At 42.5% G+C, this 18,694-nt stretch overlaps 1 protein-coding gene across 1 annotated transcript; it reads left to right on the forward strand.

Annotated features, from left to right (window-relative positions):
- The first annotated feature begins 293 nt into the window (after window positions 1-293).
- Window positions 294-6,617, forward strand: IL1B (interleukin 1 beta). The gene is made up of 7 exons (XM_043603973.1): window positions 294-372; window positions 792-853; window positions 1,391-1,439; window positions 3,066-3,270; window positions 3,813-3,974; window positions 5,221-5,351; window positions 6,324-6,617. Exons 2-7 carry the CDS (start codon window positions 801-803, stop codon window positions 6,531-6,533), a joined length of 810 nt encoding a protein of 269 aa, XP_043459908.1. The 5' UTR covers window positions 294-372; window positions 792-800; the 3' UTR covers window positions 6,534-6,617.
- The last annotated feature ends 12,077 nt before the right edge of the window (window positions 6,618-18,694 follow it).

Genomic DNA, 18,694 nt, shown 5'->3' on the forward strand with positions numbered 1-18,694 from the left:
TTAAAACATTATTCTAGCCTAGGAAAATCCTGTATTTTAATATTGACACCATTCATGTAATTGTTATCAGGAAAACAATATATATTTGCATAATGACACATTTGCAAAGATGTGTCATCATTTGCTACCATTTGCCCTTCCATGGCCTAGAGGATTATTTCATTTTATCTTCTCCCAGAAGTTCCCATCAATTCTTTTTTTAAAAAAACTTGATTGTGAAATTAGTTAACCAAAGGGGAAATTTCTCAGCTCTCTACTTCTGCTTTTAAAGAATATAAAAGAATGAGATTGAAATTGGCAGAGAGCAGATCTCTCGAGGCACAGCAGCCCACTCCGGGATTCTATTCTCTCCAGTCAGTCTTCATTACTCAGGTACAACTTGAACTAACTCTTCTTTATGACTCGATTCTAATCAAGTCTCTCTGTCCCTCTCTCCCTTCCTCTCTGCCTAAGGGCTGGGTTTTCTATAAAGATGCCACACGTACTACTATGGTTATGATTTGTGAAATATTCTGGGAATGGGCACTGCTTATGTAGCAGCTGACATCTGAGAGATCAGTGTCAAAGCCTCTGCTCCAGATCTAACAAATACGCTCCTGGTTTGGGTTTGGGTTAGCAACTGTTTCCTCTGGACCCAAAGGAAGGCTCTTTCACACATTCACTCATTCATTCAAAGGCTGTTTCTCTGCATGCCTGCCATGTTGCAGGTGCTAAGGGAAATTCACATAAGAAGGCGGCCCTCGTGGGGACTGGCCTGGCAAGAAGTTACTCATTTTCTCCTCTTTACCCAGGTTTCTGAAATGGCCATGGCAGCAGTACCTGAACTCACCAGTGAAATGATGGCTTACTACAGGTCAGTGGGGAGACTGAGACTAGCAATGTGAGCAGGGTTCCTCTTTCAAGAGTGGAGTGTTATCTGTGCTTGGAGACCAGATTTGTCCCCCAAACTGCCTCTTCCAGTGGCAAGTGGGGTTCCAAGTGAACCTGGTTTAATGACATATTTCCCACTACAAGTCCAGCCTTGGGGCCGCATAGGACATTCAGATGTTGTTGCTACAGGGGCTTCCTGCAGATGACAAACAGGAAAAAAAGATTCCAAGTGCACAATACAGGGGACTCCTTGGCAATGTTTGGCTTGATGGAGAGGAAAAGTTCAGATGTTAACTGGGCTGGAAGTTAGGTCTCAGGATCCAACAGAGAGTACAAGGGATATCTGCCCCGCCTCCCATGCTGCCCGTGTATATTAGCATAAAACTTGCCAACAGCTTTCAGTAGCTTTAAGAGACATGCTATTTGCAGTTTCCTATTAACAGTGGAGACTGTTTGCAGGGAAGGGAAAACAAAACGTGTCTGGGAGACTAACTGAGCAATCTCTCTGTTTTTATTACAGTGATGAGAATGACCTGTTCTTTGAGGCTGATGGCCCCGAAAAGATGAAGGTGAGACCGTGAGCCAAGCTCACAACTCCTGGAGGGACTCAGACATGAGAAAGGCTCCAGGAAAAGGGTTCTGGGCCACCTTGTTCCCGTGGCATTTTGTGATGGAAGGACTTTCACCTCTTCCAGTGAGGCAGATGCAGATGGCACGATATTGCTCCCACAGTCACTCACTGAGGCTTGGCGATGGTGGCCATGTTCATGGAGGGCGAGGAGGAATGGCTGTGGGGATAAAGTTTGCTACCTCTTGTTTGGAAGGCGGCCCAGGCTCCAGTGCAAATTTAATTCTCCTTTTAAGAGAGGGTTCGGCCTACATTAGTCACTGGAGTCCTTGGGAGTTCATGTACATCTGCCCCCTTTAAAGGTAGAATAGCTTTTTGCTCCCTGGGATAGAGCTGATGACAATAAGATGTGGATGATGTAAACAAAAAGATGAATTGGGAGTTGAAAGAAAATCATTCACTTGCTATTTGACCTTAAAGAAGCCATTTCACCCCCTGGACCTCTGAAATATAAGGGGCATGCACTAGATGATCTCTTAGCTGTGGGCCTCCTGTAACCTTCAGTTCTGAAATACTGTCAGTGATAGCTAAGTTTATCCCAGGAAATGGGTGTTTCTCTGACTCTCACCTTTACTGAGAGCCATTTTGACGTTCAGGATGTCCCTTCTTTTCTGTATGAGGCCTAATAACTTTCCAAGGTGCCATCAACCCAGCCAGGTCAGTTGCACAGATTAGCAAGCAGCCACTTTTCTCTGACTTTTTTTTTTTCTTCTTCAGTTCATGGCAGCTTCCTCTAGCCTAATAAGTCAGTCCCTATTGTTGTTCAAAGCCTATTTCTCTGAATGCTTTGAAACCAGTAACTGGTGTACTCCAGCCCTGAGGGGAGGTGGTGGGGGGCGGGGTGCTTCTCTGTCTGGCTCTTTCCCTGCTGTTCCTTCCACAGCCTGTCTCTCCCTCTGCCTCATCTGGAGCCTCAGCTCTGAGCAGGAACTTCTCTCACTCAGCTTTCCTCTGTGCTGTTAGAGGCCTCTTTAACTGTTGAGCATTCAAACCATTATCAGCCACCAGGGCAACCTCACTTAAGCCCTCATGCAGTTTTGCGGTTTCTCTGAATAACGGGAAAGTGGGAACGTATTTCACACATAGTAACCACTTGTAAAGTATTTGTAGAATGCTCATAAAACAGTGTTTAGAAAAAAAGAAAGAACTTGTATAGGATAATTAAAAACCTGTTGAATGAACATAGATGAATAGAAAATGTTATGATCACCACTGCCATGAAAAATTAAATATACAGTGTTAGAGCATTAGGGACCCAAGAGGACGCAGTTGAAGAAGGTATAAATTTATGGCCAGGTGGAGTAGTTTGTGAAGAAGATAAATGAGGTAGACATGGGTTTTATTCTAAAAGAATACCATCTAGGCCATCAGAAAGCCCACAGTTCTGGTTTGGGTTCTGTCTCTAACTCACCATGGGTAAACCACTTAACCTCTATATGCTTCAGAGAGAAGAGAGTTTATCATTAGAAGCTCAGTTCTCTCTAAGGCCCCTTCTACTTCTCTGATGTCAAAATGGGAGCTCTCTGGCCCAACCACCTTAACATACTCTTCCTGGGTCTCTCCACAGGGCTGTCTCCAAAACCTGAGCCACAGTTTTCTGGGAGATGAGGGCATCCAGTTGCAAATCTCCCACCAGCCCGACAACAAGAGTCTTAGGCATGCCGTGTCGGTCATTGTGGCTATGGAGAAACTGAAGAAGATATCTTTTCCCTGCTCACAGCCCCTCCAGGATGAGGACCTGAAGAGCCTCTTTTGCTGCATCTTTGAAGAAGGTACTTAATGAGAACCAAGGGCAGACAGGAGATCTCTGGTCATGTCCTTTTCAGAGTCCACAACTCAACAGACAACGAACCTACCCTAAAGCTAAAGTCCTTCAAATGTAGAAGGGCCAGCAATGAGAGAAAAACAGAGAAGCCTAGAAACTAAATGAATTTAGTTGAAACTATTCTTAACACAAAAGCGCCATAACTATTCACATTTGCCAGTTACTCTCCCATTCTCAGGGGTTTTCATCTGCACTACCTCCTGCAAGTCTCACACTGTCCCTGTTGGGCTAGTGTTATGGCCGTTGCCATTTTACGTGAGTAGCTCTATTGTTAGTCTGCAGCCGGCAATGGAACTGCAGCCCAAATCTACATCTCATGATGCCAAGTCCAGAGTTCTCGCACACCCCAACTTCCTCCCCACCAGTTATAATCGAAGTCCAGCTACACATGCTCAGATGTCCTCCAAAACACCAAATTCTGCTGCCTTACATCATCTGGCCTGCCTTTCCAATTTTCCTCCTAAACAGCATATATGCTCCACATTTCAGAACCCATCATCTGTGACACGTGGGATGACGGTTTTGTGTGTGATGCGGCCATACAGTCACAGGACTACACGTTCCGAGACATAAGCCAAAAGAGCCTGGTGCTGTCTGGCTCATACGAGCTGCGGGCCCTCCACCTCAATGGACAGAATATGAACCAACAAGGTAACTGGGGACGTTTTGATTCTTTTCTTGGCCTCCTGACCCTGTGCTAACTCTCCACATTTTTAACAAAGTAGTACAATAAGGCAAATTATGACCTAAGTGGAAAAATGTATAATGTATAACAGGTAAACATTTGTGTTTTGGTCCTAGCAAGGACACCAGATTGATTCCCTTAGCATGTTCATTTTTTAGCAAGAGATGAGACTCTGAGAAATTAGAATGCTCAAGCACACCCAGGACCATTGTCCAGCCAAGTCTTTGAATGATAGTGTAATGTCAATGCTTCCATTAGAAAGGGGTCATTTGATGGACATGACCTAACTGCCTGTGGGTTCCTTTTTCCTGTCGTTGAGGTTGAAACTAGGATGGTGAAGAGATACTGTGTCCATCCGCATTCCCAACCCTGCCCCCTTAATCCAAACATCCTTCCCGCCCGATACCAGATGGTTCCTTGTAGGGAAATTTTACTGGCAAGCAGGAGCTTATCTCTCTCTACTGTAGCCAGCAAATGTTTCAAGTCTGGAGAGCCCATTAGTTGTGGGAATCCGCCTGGCACCTCACCACTGTGGCTGAACCCTGTATGCAAGAGGGCAGCCAAGGGAGCAGCTGAAAGGAGCAGGCTGTTCCCTTCCAAGGCTGCTGACCTTGGAGAGAGGCATCCCAGCCAGGCCAGGACGAACCTGTTTCTTCAGAACTGGGTTGTGAGCATGACCTCAAGGCCCCCAAATGAGATGGTGGTGACTAAGGAAGACTAAAATGAATGTCTCTTTGGAGCCACTTTTCCCAGCTAAGCCTCACCTCTCCCAAGTTCTTCCCACTTGTTGCTCCATGTTCCTGAAACAGATCTGTGCCTGATTTCTTTCGGGAGCCCTGATCTACCTCTTTTCTTGCCTTGCACATTGATCAAATTGTTCTGCCCATACGGATGGGCACACCACTGGCCAGTCACAAAATGGCTTCCTTCTTTCAGCATTTAAAAATCAGACCCCCTAATTCTTCATTGCCACTGTGATGAGGCTCTAAGAAACCCCTGCAGACCTTCTTTCTAGAAAATATGAAATCAGGCAACTAAACCTGCTACTGTCTGTGACAAGCCAAGTTATCCTGTCTGTTAGGCCATAAGAATCTTAGTGTGGGTTCCCACAGAAGATGTTAATTGTATGAGTCCTGGGCTCGAGGTCCAGGTGTTGGGCCAGCCCTGCGTGGCTGTGCGTTCCTAACCACAAGGCCCCTTTCCGTTCTCTAGTGGTGTTCCGCATGAGCTTTGTGCATGGGGAGGAAAATAGTAAGAAGATACCAGTAGTGTTGTGCATCAAGAAAAATAACCTGTACCTGTCCTGTGTGATGAAAGACGGGAAACCCACCCTACAGCTGGAGGTGAGTACCAGGGGCTGAAGGCTTCCTAGGCTTCACTGAAGCACATTTAGCCCTCATTTATTTCCAAAACAACCACCTTTTTTGCTCAGAAAATATGGGAGCGTACCTACTTGGTAATTTTGCATAAATGTAAATACATTTAACTACCAAATGCATGAAACTTTCACTCCCACCACGGAAAATTAAGTCATTTTGCTGATGTTATTATGTCCTGCCATTGTGACCACCCAACAGATTATACAGTGTTAGGGTTAGAAGGCTTATAACATTGTTAGGGCTACTCCATTTGATAAATGACACCTTAGGAAATTAATCAATTCAAGGGAGCTGTCACCTGTCATCTCCTCCACTCTCAAAATCACCTGCCACCCCACCCCCCTAACCAGCTTTGCCAGCAAAAGTTTCAATTCTAAGTTGAAGTCATTCTAACCAGGGCCATAGAGAAAAATACAGCAAAAGTCCCTGGAAATTAGGTAGTCCTACAAGTTTTCACCTAATGTTCACTTTTTAATAAAATTCTCACTTATAGGGGCGCCTGGGTGGCTCAGTCGGTTAAACGTCCGACTTCGGCTCAGGTCATGATCTCACAGCTCGTGAGTTCGAGCCCCACGTCGGGCTGTGTGCTGACAGCTCAGAGCCTAGAGCCTGCTTCAGATTCTGCGTCTCCCTCTCTCTAGCCCTCCTCCGCTTATGCTCTGTCTCTCTGTGTCTCAAAAATAAATAAACATTAAAAAAATTGTTTTTTTTAATTCTCACTTATATTATGCTCCCTACCATTTGATATTAAGTTTCAGAAAAGAGAAAAAGCTCTTTTAGTCACTACACAGAAAGTTGGTATCACAAAGATAAATCAGGAGTCTGGATCCTGGTCCTAGGACTCATCATTTCCTCTCTGGCTGAACAAGAGAATAACTTTACCTGAGTGTCTTTGTCCCTTCCCTCATAAAAATTCTTATTTCTGTTTTGCTGCAGATGTTAGACCCCAAAGTTTACCCAAAGAAGAAGATGGAAAAGCGATTTGTCTTCAACAAGACAGAAATCAAGGGCAATGTGGAATTTGAGTCTTCCCAGTTCCCCAACTGGTACATCAGCACCTCTCAAGCAGAAGAAATGCCTGTCTTCCTAGGAAATACCAAAGGTGGTCAGGATATAACTGACTTCATCATGGAAAGCGCTTCCTAAAGAGACCTGTACCCTAAAGAGAGTCCAAATGTGCCAAATAACCCCTGCTGGCTGGCGGAAGGGGAATAGAAGGGCTTAAACATGGCCTCAGGCTGAACTTCACTATTATCTAATCAATGCACAGCTGTCTTCCTTAAATCACTGCTAAGAAGATCTGTCCGCCAGCCAGGAGGAATAACCCCTTCTTCCCAGGGCCAATCCTCAGGTCCCCTCTACTGAGCCAGGTCACCTTTATCTCTTCTACTCACTCAAAGCCACCCTGGCAGAAACCATTACACTTTAGGTTCAAAGAAACCCTCTGTCCTTTGTGCCCAGCCTCTGATGAACAACCTCTTAACTATTTATTTATTTATTTATTGGTGGGTTAGTCTATTTAATTTAAGTCAAGAGGGCCAAGAAGCATCAGTGTCTGTGAAAAGAGCCCAGCCTTCAATATCTATGAAATTAATTTAATTTGCACTAGTGTGCCATCTTTATACCAAGCCCTTTCACCAAGGCTGAAAAATGTATAAGCTCAGATTGTTTACATAGGAATATTTATGAATGATTAAGTATGATCACTCTGCTTCCATGATTCTGAAATAAATTTCACTGAAAAAAAAATTTTTTTTTTCTATGTGGTAATTGCCTTTTCTGGGATCTGATCCAGAAGAGTAAAGATAAATGGGGCCATGAGAGTTCTCCTTGGGAGGCTGTAAGCCCAATCCTCGTCTCTGAGCGTGGCAAAATACCTAGGAACATCACCGGCCAGCAAAGACAAGCCTCCCTATCCCTCCCCTTCATTTCCATTTTTCAAGAAAAGGATATTTGGTACACAAGTTTCATCTGAAGAACAGGATCAGCTGAAGTAAGGGAGGAAGGGTTGGTGGTAACAGCCACCAACAATTTCTCTACTCATTTATTCAACAAACATGTATTAGGGAAATGCTATGTACTAAGAGCTACAGAAACAAGACAGGTAAGGCATTTCTAGTTAGATAGGAGAGGCAGATATATACAAGCAAAAATAAGGCAACCTGGCAAAGAGAGGTAAGCTAAAGTATGAAAGGAGCAGCCAGGAGGAGTGACAACATCCGCTGTGAAGGACAGAGGGTCAAGGAGGACCGACCTATGAGTCAAGCCTAAAAGAATGAGCAGGATTCCTTGTACAGAAAAGAAGGGAAAGGGTACTCTCAGTAGTGGGACCAGTATCATCAAAAGCATGGAGTGAAGAATAAAGAATGAATGATGCAAAGAGTAAACTTTCAGAATTGCAGAAGTCACCAGAAGCAAAGTCAAAACACCAAAACAACCTAGGGAAAAAATACTTGTAACTGTATCTCACACAAAGGGATAATTTGTTTAATATATAAAGAGTTCCCTCAAAAGCATTAGAAAAAAACACGAACATAAATCCAACAAAACAATAGGCAAAAATCTAACAAAACAATGTATTAACAGGCAGTCCACAGAAAAGGAAATACTATTAGATCTTGGACAGAGTAAAACATGCTCAACATAACTTATAAGAAAATTGAATTAACAGTACTTTGAGATAACAGTGTTATCCTATCAGATTACCAAAAGTCAAAGTTTAACAAGATACCCTGTTGGGAAGACTGGGGAAACCCCCACTCTAAGATACTACAGGTGGGAGTATAAATTGGTACAACTCATATAGAGGAAAATTTGATAATAACTATGAAAATTACAAATAAACAACCCCTTTGGCCCAGCAATTTCATTCATGGGGATTTATCCTACAGGTAGAAATATACCCATGGGAAATGATACATGATCAAAATTACTCATTTCACATCACTTGTAAAAGCAAAAGATTGGAAATAACCCAAGTGTCTATCAATGGGAGCCTGGCTAAATGAATTATGAGACATCGATACAATAGGATGCCATTCTATATGCATTCTATAATGCAGCTATAAAAGAATCACAAAGCATTCCACACCAATATGTTGACTACCGTATAGCATTAATAAACTCTTGTCATATATTGTATTTAATGTAACTGGCAATAAAGCAGCAGAGGAAAGGGTCTATATCTGCAGGCAGCCTGACCTAGAATGAAGCAAAGCCTTTCTAAGCTCACTCTTGTATGGAAAAGCAAAGGACTGTCGTCCAGAGGTGCTTTGAAGGGACAAAAAATACACTAGTGCCAGCTGTGGACACCTTCCAACGTTCTGAAAAAATCACTGATTTCTGCCAAACACCACAGCCTGAGACTGAGCATCTGAGCATGGGAGACAATCATCCACAATCCCTCAGTGAGAGAAAGAGAGAGAGAGAGAGAGAGAGAGAGAGAGAGAGAGAAGAATCATTGGCTCAGTTGTGATCATGTGATGTTCGGCATCACATACTACTCGTATTGCAAGACATTGCTCGTTTATCAAGATAAAATGTATTAGAAATGTTTGCTCATCTTCAGAATACTCGCAGAACAAGCTAGGGCACAGGAGCTCGATGGAGGCCCTACCACCTGGCAAGAGCTCCTTCTCCCAACTCTGTCTGCTTCATAACTGCAGTGCAAAGGATGGGAAGGTACCCAAGTGGTGCTCATTCCCCAGTACATGATAGAGCTGGTGGGAGGCTGGTGGCCAGTTCAGGGAAGAAAGCAGAAGTACCCCTGGGATCCCCAGCAGTGATACTGTCCCCTTTCCTTGGTTGATTGATACAATCCCACCCACCTCTCTCAGGTCCAAAGGGAGAACATGCCAGAAAGAATGGCAAACTTGAAGCCATTGAACCTCATAGGAAGCCAGATTCCAAATCAACTATATGAGTGCAAATTGGTACAGCCATTTGGGAAAGAAACTTGGCCATGTCTAATTTATTTTTTTAATCTTTATTTATTTATTTTGAGAGAGAGAGAGAGAGAGTAGGGGAGGGGAAGAGAGAGGGAGAGAGAATTCCAAGGCCACTCTGCACTGCCAGTGCATAGCCCCATGCAGAGCTGGCACTCACAAACGCTGAGACCATGACCTGAGCCAAAATCAAGAGTCACTCCCTTAACCGACTGAGCCACCCAGGCGCCCCATGTCTAATTTATTTTAACATGACTTATGACTCAGCAATTCCGCTGTTTGGTGCCTTCCCCAAACAATTTCAAGGATGTTTATTTTAGAATTGTTTATAAAAAGTTCAACAAAGTAAACTGGAAACAACATAAACGCCCACTGGTAAGGAAAAGGTTAAATAAACCATGCTAAGTTTAAAAAAATTTTTAATAGTGCTGAAATGGAAAGAGATTCAGACAAGTCATCAAGAGGAAAAGTCAAACTGCAAAACTGTTAGCACAGGATGATACTATTTACATAAAAAAGCACTGCACATCCAAAATGCATGGCCATGTGCTTCTAAGAGTATGTAAGGCAGAGAACTCTAGAAGGGTACTGACTAGACTAAAAATAGTGGTTACTTGGGGTAGGGTAAGGTGGGGGTGGAGCAGGAGGGGAGGTCGTTAACAGGAACTTTAGCTTCATGCTTGAATTTTTTACAAGAAGAATGTATTTGTGAATTACTTACATAATTTTTTTCAATCCTCTGCATTGAAATGTTCAAAAGACATGGGTTTCAATTCTCGGAACTGAGCCAAAGACTAAAATTGACCCTCCAAGGGCTATTCTATTCCTGGTTTGGAGCCAAGTTCTTTCCCTGATAAGAGCTCTCCCTTTCTCTGCACTAGGTGTTCTTATCCTGGAAAAGAAGAATAACCTATTTCTAACTCTTAATTCTTTTTAACGTTTATTTATTTATTTTTGAGAGAGAGAGAGAGAGAGAGAGAGAGAGAGCCAGCATGCACGCACTGTATGCAAGCATGCAAGCAAGGAAGGGACAAAGACAGAGAGGAAGAGAGAGAATCCCAAGCAGGCTGCAAGCTGTCAGCACAGAGCCCACCACAGGGCTTGATCCCAGAAACTGTAAGATCATGACCTGAGTCGAAATCAAGAGCCGGATGGATGCTCAACCCACTAAGCCACCAAGGAGCCCCAAAATAGCCTGTTTCTAAGTGGAAAGGATCAGATGATTTGATCTGATCCCTCCCCAGAACCAGAACCCTCCCCCCACTCTACCAACCACATGCAATATAACGGAAGTAGGTAGTCTTTACAATGGGCTGGGAAGTCGATTTGTCTGCACCTCCAGCAGGTAACACACCACACCTACCAGCTACCAGCTTTCAAGGAGATCCCATGTACCCAGACAGTAGGAGGCAAGTGCTTATAAATTTGAGTCCATACAGTTAGGGTGTGGCTTATCCCATATGCTTGGGCTGGAGTAAGCAAGTATCTGGTGGGGGGAAGGTAAGTGATGCAGTGGTGTGTGGGAGCTTATCTAGGTTGGGGGTGGGTGGTTGCTACAATGTCCTTCCAGTGAAGGAAGGATAAGTCAGCCTGCCTTCTGTGCAGACCTGCTCCCTGCCACATTCCTCATCCCCCTGGACAGCCTTGCTGAATTATCCACAAACATCTGATTCAACTGGAAGCCAGGGTGAGAATGACTTAGAGAACTGGTGTGATGCCCACTCAGGGATGCAGAACCAAAGTCAGAGCCTCTTCCCAGTTCTTATCACATCTCACCCAGATAGATCCTGACTTCTAAATTGGCACTTTGGAGCAAGCCCAGTGAACAGATTTTCCCCCTGGGAAGTCCCAAAGCAGTATGTTTCTTATTTGTAGAAGTATGATTGTTTGCTTCCACAAATAATCATGAAAATTCAAATCCTTCTTGGAAAGCAAATCATGAAACCATGAAACGAGGCACACGGAGCAGGAAAGGTAGACAAGGAGGGTGCCAGGGGCCTGGGCTACTCTCTCAAATCAGGGGTCTCCCTGTCTCTGAGAACATCTCACCTTCTGGCAAATAAGGCAGCTGCAGTTAGAGGGATCCAGGTGAAGCTGTGCTTGGGCAAGCCAGTGCTTGGGTCCCTCAGGGGACCAAGGTGTCAGTTGTTACTGGTATTCAGCCACCCTCTTCCTGGCCCTGAGCTTCCACACAGGCTGTTTGAAGGGGCCAGTGCTTCTGTTTCTCCCCAGCCCCTCACCTCCATCCCGGCACCCAAACCCATCAGCCCTCAGAGACAGAAAAGGTATGACATCCTTTATATGCCAGGGATCAGAAGTGTGAGATGAGGGAGTCCTAGCCACCACCTGAGCAGCCTGACACTGCAAGTCAACCTGAAGAATCACCTAGCCAGACAGTCCACATGGTTTGCGTGCGACGGCTCAGTTTGGATGAGTCCCTGGAGCAGAGGGATGTGTGGAATCCAGATACATACAGGAGCATCTACACACTGTATTTGGCTTTAAAATACAATATATCATTGGGCTGCCTGGATGGCTCAGTAGGTGGAGTGTCTGACTCTTGATTTCGGCTCAGGTCATGATCCCAGGGTCCTGGGATGAAGCCCCACATCGGGCTCTGTGCTGAGGGTAGAGCCTGCTTAGGATTCTCTCTCTCTCTTTCTGTCCCTCTACCCCACTCGTTCTCTCTCTGAAACAAAAAAGAAAGTAAAATAAAATACAACACATCAGGAACACCTGGAAGAGATGTCAAGTAGAGGAACTAAGCCTCGGTGCCCTCCTAGCCTTGGGGATGAGACCCTTGTCCCAAGTATGTAATGTACTCGATGCACCATCCATCATGGGCCTCACTTCTAGAGCAGTGAGTCCAATTCCTTCTCCAAAAGGCCCTTCCAAGGCCCTAATCCTTGTAAGATATTGGTCTTCTGATATTTTAGCATACAAACCACTTACAAGAATTCTGAAAAACTATGACTTCACCCCTTTGCCAACATACATGTTTTAGATTAAAATCTAAAATTTTTTGTGATTTTAAATAGTTAATTACAAAGGTTATAATTTCTGGAATACTGTAAATTTGACATAAAAAGAAAACTGCTACATCACTTATAAACATATCCAACAAAATCCTAATACCTCAGTGACTGATTCTTACTGTCATCCATCTAAAAATTACATGTTATACATCTAAAAATTCCACTTTAACGGGAGAAAATTAACCACATTCCTTTTTTTCTTGAACTGATATATCCATTCATTTCTCCCATGAAATCTTAATATAATGTAACACATGTCTAAAAACATTTTACTGATCATTCTATGATACTTCTTTGCAATAATAAAAATGTGTTCAATCAAAACTTAATTTTAAAAAAACTTATTTTTTTATGTAAATATAGGACGTTAAATTAAAAAAAAATTCTTCTAGATTGAGTCATCATTACAATTATTGTTAGCATACAATTGATCAAAATAACATAAATATATAAACATATTACGAATATTGATTATTAGCGGGGCGCCTGCATAGCTCAGTCAGTTAAGCGTCTGACTTCAGCTCAGGTCATGATCTCACGGTTCGTGAGTTCGAGCCCCACGTCAGGCTCTGTGCTGACGGCTCAGAGCCTGGAGCCTGCTTCGTTCGGATTCTGTGTCTCCCTCTCTCTCTCTCTGCCCCTCCTTGATCATGCTGTGTCTGTCTCTCTCTCCCAAAAATAAATAGTAAAACATTAAAAAAAAAAAAAAAAGGAGACTGACTGATATTCTTTATTTAAAAAAATGCATATTGATTACTTGTGATATATCTTGATAAGACCAAGCTTTTTAAAAAGTTATTTCATACATTTATATATTACTCATAATTAGAATGATCCTACTCAACATTGATCCTATAGGTAGTGGGAAAACACGTACATATAAATAATACATAGATAGGAATGAAAGGAATTTTATTGTAGCTACGTCACACAATTCTTTGAAATCTTTCTAAGTTACTTGCCAAAATCACATAGTCAGTCATCTATCATCAAAAATTATGTTTAATGACTTATTATTCAACAACTTATTTAGGTCCTTCTTCAATTTTGTTGGAAGTTAAGAAATGGAAATCACCCTAAACTGCAAAAGTCCTTGGAGTCCTTCACTGGGGACTGAGACATTCCCTTTGTTTAGTGCCCCAGGGGTCCCGATTCCCCAGAGCAATGTAACTTCCTGAGAGGAGCAATGTGTGGGAAGACTGGCGTTCTCTTCTTTCTTGAAGGGTAGAAGCGCAAATATACAATGGGAAGTGAAGGTAAGCCTGCCTCCTTTCTGCTATTCACATGGCTGCCTGCCCTGATGCTGTTTATTGGACTGGAGTGAATGCCAGGAGTGACCACAGCTGATGTCAGGGCATCAGGTGACGACACAGCACCTAACTGAGCTCTACTTCGTGGTGAGGGGTTAAAGGCTGGAGTGAGAGGCCTGGGCCCACTCTTAACTCTGACCTTTTTTCTTCCTCTGTAACAATGCAGGGTGGGGGCAACGTCAGGTATCAGCTCCAGCATCTGTGGGTCAGTTCATCATCAGTGATAGGAAAATAACCAAACACAGCAATAGGATGGAGAATAACTGGGTGGGTTAGCAATGAAAGATGTTATTTTTATTTTATTTTAGGTAAGGTGGTCAGGAAATGTCCCTCTGAGAAAGTAGCTTAAGTAGAGTACTGAATATAGATAAGGTATCAATCTTGCTAAGATCTAGGGGAACAGTGTGCCAAAAGAAGGGAACTTCTAGACGTGAAGTCCCCAAGGTCAGAAGTGGGCTTGACATAAATAAGGCACAGTAAGAAGGCCAATGTGGCTGAGGCAGGGTGAGCACAGGAGAGAGGGACAAGGGCCAGGTCTCTATGCAAGAAGGGTGGACCTAGTGTGTCATGCAAAACCATTGGAGGTTCTTAAACACGGAAGAGATAATCTCTTGCATTCTTTATCATCTTGCTGTTCTGTGAAGAATGGAGCCTGGGGACAGGAAGAAAGGATGACAAAAGTGGAAGCAGAGAAACCAGTTAGGAGACTGTGGCAATGGACTATGCAGGAAATAATAGTATCCTGGACCAGGGTAATAAGTGTGGGGGATATATTCTGGGCATAGAAACAACAGAACTGGCTGATGGAGTAAATGTAGCAGATGAGAGAAAGAGAGAAATCAAAGGGGACTCAGGTTTAAGAGCTGAGTAGCTGGCTAAATTGGGGTATTTAAAGAAATAGGGCAGCCTCGGGAAGCAGCAGATATCATGTTCTTTTGGGGAGAAAGAGGTGGACCAAAAGTTCTGTTTTAACCAAGCTATATTTGAGATACCTATTAGCCACCAGAATATAAAATCCAAATCTCCCTTTAGATTCAGATTCAGGAGTATCTGGCATGTAGAAAGTGTATGATGCCATGGGTCACCTGATACTACCTAACAAGAGTGAGTTGCTGGAAAAGAAAGAATGGCTGAAGACTGAGCCCTGGGAACGACAACATAGAGAGGTCGAAAGGAAGAAATAGACCATCAAAGGAGATTGAGGAGGAGTAACCAGTGAGGTGAGTGAAAAACCAGGAGAAGGGAGAGGGCAACAGGAGAAAGCGGGTAAAGGAGAAGGAGGTCCAGCAGGTCCAACAAATACGGAGAGGTCATGTACATGAGGACCTGGCCATTGACTCTGGTGAAAAAGAGGTTGTGGGTGGCCATAACAAGAGGACAGAGCTTAAGGACAAAGCCCTTCTAGGAATTGATTCAGGAGAGAATGAAAGGCAAGCAAATGGAGCCAGTGAGTAGCCAAGACTCCTTTGCATAGTTTTGCTGTAAAAGAAAAGGGGGAGCAAGAGGGATAGAGAAACACAGTGGTAGCTGGAGAGGGCTGTAAAATCAAATAGGATTTTTATGTTTAAGACGGGAGTTGTTACAGCACATCAGTAGGTTTGGTAGACTCGTATAAATCAATCGGTAGGAGGGAGAGAAATGATACAGGAGAGGAAAAGGAGGATCACAGGAGGCAAAGACTAGAGTAGTCCTGAGGGAAGGTGAGGAAGGGAGGTGATGTACATGGATAGATACAAGTCGGTCAGTAATTCCTGGGGGAGAAATACAAGGCAACTCTTCTCCTGACCATGCCTGTCTTCTGACTGAGATCCACAGAGTGTGCTCAGTCACACTAGCTACTCAGGTCCCTGTGGGTGTTATTCCTGCACAGACTGAGTTCTCCTCTCCTGGCTCTGTAAGCAGGACCATTTTCACTGCCCAGATCTTACTCTCAAACCAAACGGGTTGAGCTGCCTTGGCCACTGGCACATTCTCTTGGAGTCATCCTCTGCCAAACTCCAAATGTTGTTGTGCTTTCCTTCAACCCGTTTTAAGGTCCTACTGGATTCTAGAAAAGTCTCAGAGGCATCTCCCTCCTACTCATTATCATATGGCAGCTGTGAGCAGTGGCTATCACAGGTAATAAATGCATAAGAATTTATGCCATCACAGGCACTAAATACATAAGAATGCTGAGATTTTAAAGCACTCGTTAATCATTATAGTGAGTGCAGAATTGTAGTCTTCAGCAAATGTTGAAAAAAATCAGATACTAAAAAATTTGGAAATTAGCTAATAAAGCAATAAAAGATAATAACTAAGTACCAAATAAGGGGAAAGATCTCATCTTTCTGTATCAGGTGGAAAAAAGTTGAAAGCAGTTAAGATAAAAATTGGGCAACGGTAACATGTGAAAGGTGTCTATGGGGCTTAGTTGTGAGACCATTTCACAGCTAAGGCTTCCCACTGACTTACCAGCCTGGCCCCAACTCTAAGAATTGACTCTAGGAATTACAGGTGGTTTGCATCAAGTTACCCAAAAAGAGACCAATGACACTGTCTCAAATTCTCAAACCTATAGCTCAAAACAAGTTCCTGAATCTGACCCAGGAACCTCAGGGTCAGAATCTTTGGCTTAGGAACCATCTCAGATGGTTAATTAGTGATCTGTACCCTTGTATTAAATGGCTTTACAACTCCAAGAAAATGTTTAAGAAAAAAAAAAAAAAAGCATAGAGCTGATGATGTAAATGAAACCCACAGCTTTAACACTTTTATGTTTAGAAATAAGTTTTAAGGTTGTCCCGGTAATCTGTCTTTGTTACTCAATGAGTTTGAAACAATTAAAGAAACTGAAACATTAAAGAATCTGAAATTTATCTTTGTAATTTCAATTTGAAATGCGTAATTGATATTAGACTTCGGGTTTTAATTTGAAGGGTAGAAAACAATTTGCTTATGTTTGTAAAAATTGTTTCAATTTTTATAGCCTGATTTATTACTTTGGTTTTCATTTGCTTTTTTTTTTTTTTTTGAAGTTACAGGAAATTACTCAGATGCTTGGAAATATTTTGTTTATTAGGTTTTTAAGTCTGCCTTGGCAGGCGTTTGAAGTATTTGAAAGAATTATATATTAAATTTGCAGATACATTAAATTTGTAGTTTAAAGTATTTAAGGGACCTCAATTAACTGTGGTAGAAAAGAAAGGTAAATATTTAGGGGGACTTAATACATTAAGCAATAAAATAACTGAGCAGGAACTTAAAAAGTGAAAACGGTTTTTCTCATTGTTATATCAAAAACTGGCATTATAAATAGAATAGCAATATTTTTTAATGTTTATTTTGAGAGCGGGGGAGGGGTAGAAACAGAGGGAGAGAAAAAGAACCCCAAACAGGCTCCGAACTGTCAGTATGGAGCCCAACATGGGGCTTGATCCCACAAACTGTGAGATCATGACCTGAGCCTAAATCAAGAGTCAGACGCTTAACTAAGTCACGCAGGTGTCCCTAGAACAGCAAGAGTTTTAAGTTGAACTTAACATGTTAAGAAAATTTTGGCTTTTTGAAATTTATAATTGTAAAAAAATTAATTATGTAAATTTAGGCTCCAATAATTGTAAATGTCTTTTCCATGTATACATGCAACATTTAAACACTGAACCACCCCCCCACCCAAAAAATTTGACATTAAGGAAGTCAGCCTCCTTCACAGAACTCAATTCAGAAGACCACGGAGGGAGGACCCTCCCCGAGTGGTCTTTATGAAGCTGTGCCTGTCCTACCCCTTCCCAGTGCATTAACAGTCCCTTTGAATCCCTGATGATGAGCAACTATGCTGCTGAGTCTCAGCACTGAGTCCCAGAAGGACAAACATCCATCCATTATCCTGCCACCCGCTGCCCATCCCCCACCCCACACACTCTTTGGCAACAAAAAGCAATTTGAATTTAAATTTTCATGAACCCCATGAAAAGTATACATAGCCCCAGCCACATTTTTTGGAATTTTCTTTTTCTTGCATCCATTGCCACACAGCTGTCTCCACTCTTTCTCTTCCAAATTGTTAGAATCCTTATGCCATGCCCTAGACTCCCTGCTCTTTACACATTTGGCATCACTAAAGTCTAAATAACTAGACTGGCTACGATAGAACTGCCTCTTTGAGGTCAGAAATAAGAGGGAAAGGGCTAAAATATTGTATTAAGAAAGGTTATCCAGAATGTGGGGAAAAGACAAAAAGACCATTTGTGCCTTTTCACTGTCTAACGAACCCACCTAAAAAGCATCCAATGCTGTAGGGCAGGGGTCCACAAAACATTTTCTGTAAGAGGCCAGATAGTAAATCTTCTAGGCCTGAGGACCATAAGGTTTTCTGGCACAACTATTCAACACTGCTGTTATATCTTAAAAACAGCTATTGACAATCTATAACAAATGGATATGGCTGTGTTCCAATATATTTTTGTTACAAAACAGGCAGAAGGCCAGATTGAGCCCACAAACCAGTTTGCTGACCCCTTCTCTACAGGAAAGTATCTTTTTGTTTGATTTACTGTTTACTCATGGTCAAGGCCCAGACACTATAGAGTTAGACATTAACTTGCAGAAGATTGAGGGGTTGAGTCATTTTTGTCCAGTAAAATAGCAAAGTAGTTCTGTTCAGAAAAATGGTAACTCAGCTGCTATGATATTATTGCCCTGGTTTATATCTAACCTTGCCATCTTACCCCAACATTCTTTATTCCACTGACTTTATGTGTATGTATATATATATGCACACACACACACACGCACACATATATGTGTGTGTATGTGTGTGTGTGTGTGTGTGTGTATATATATATATATATATATATACACACATATATAGGTATCTATATCTATCTATGTATGGAGATTATATAGATACGGATAGATGGAGATAGAGATAGAAAGATATAGATATATAGATACATAGATTAGATATAGATATAGATGATATAGAGACAGAGAGAGATCTGCCCCTTATCTCCTCCTTTGACTAGCTTTGCCATACT

The sequence above is a fragment of the Prionailurus bengalensis genome, chromosome A3 (assembly GCF_016509475.1).
Source record: "Prionailurus bengalensis isolate Pbe53 chromosome A3, Fcat_Pben_1.1_paternal_pri, whole genome shotgun sequence".
Lineage (NCBI taxonomy): Eukaryota > Metazoa > Chordata > Mammalia > Carnivora > Felidae > Prionailurus > Prionailurus bengalensis.

What these genes read in the sequence shown, in the direction of transcription:
- IL1B (XM_043603973.1), top strand. Translation starts at nt 801, where the DNA reads ATGGCCATGGCAGCAGTACCTGAACTCACCAGTGAAATGATGGCTTAC. An exon ending in GAAATGATGGCTTACTACAG is followed by an intron (nt 854 to 1,390) that starts GTCAGTGGGGAG and finishes TTTTTATTACAG; the next exon opens with TGATGAGAATGACCTGTTCT. An exon ending in ACAGAATATGAACCAACAAG is followed by an intron (nt 3,975 to 5,220) that starts GTAACTGGGGAC and finishes TCCGTTCTCTAG; the next exon opens with TGGTGTTCCGCATGAGCTTT.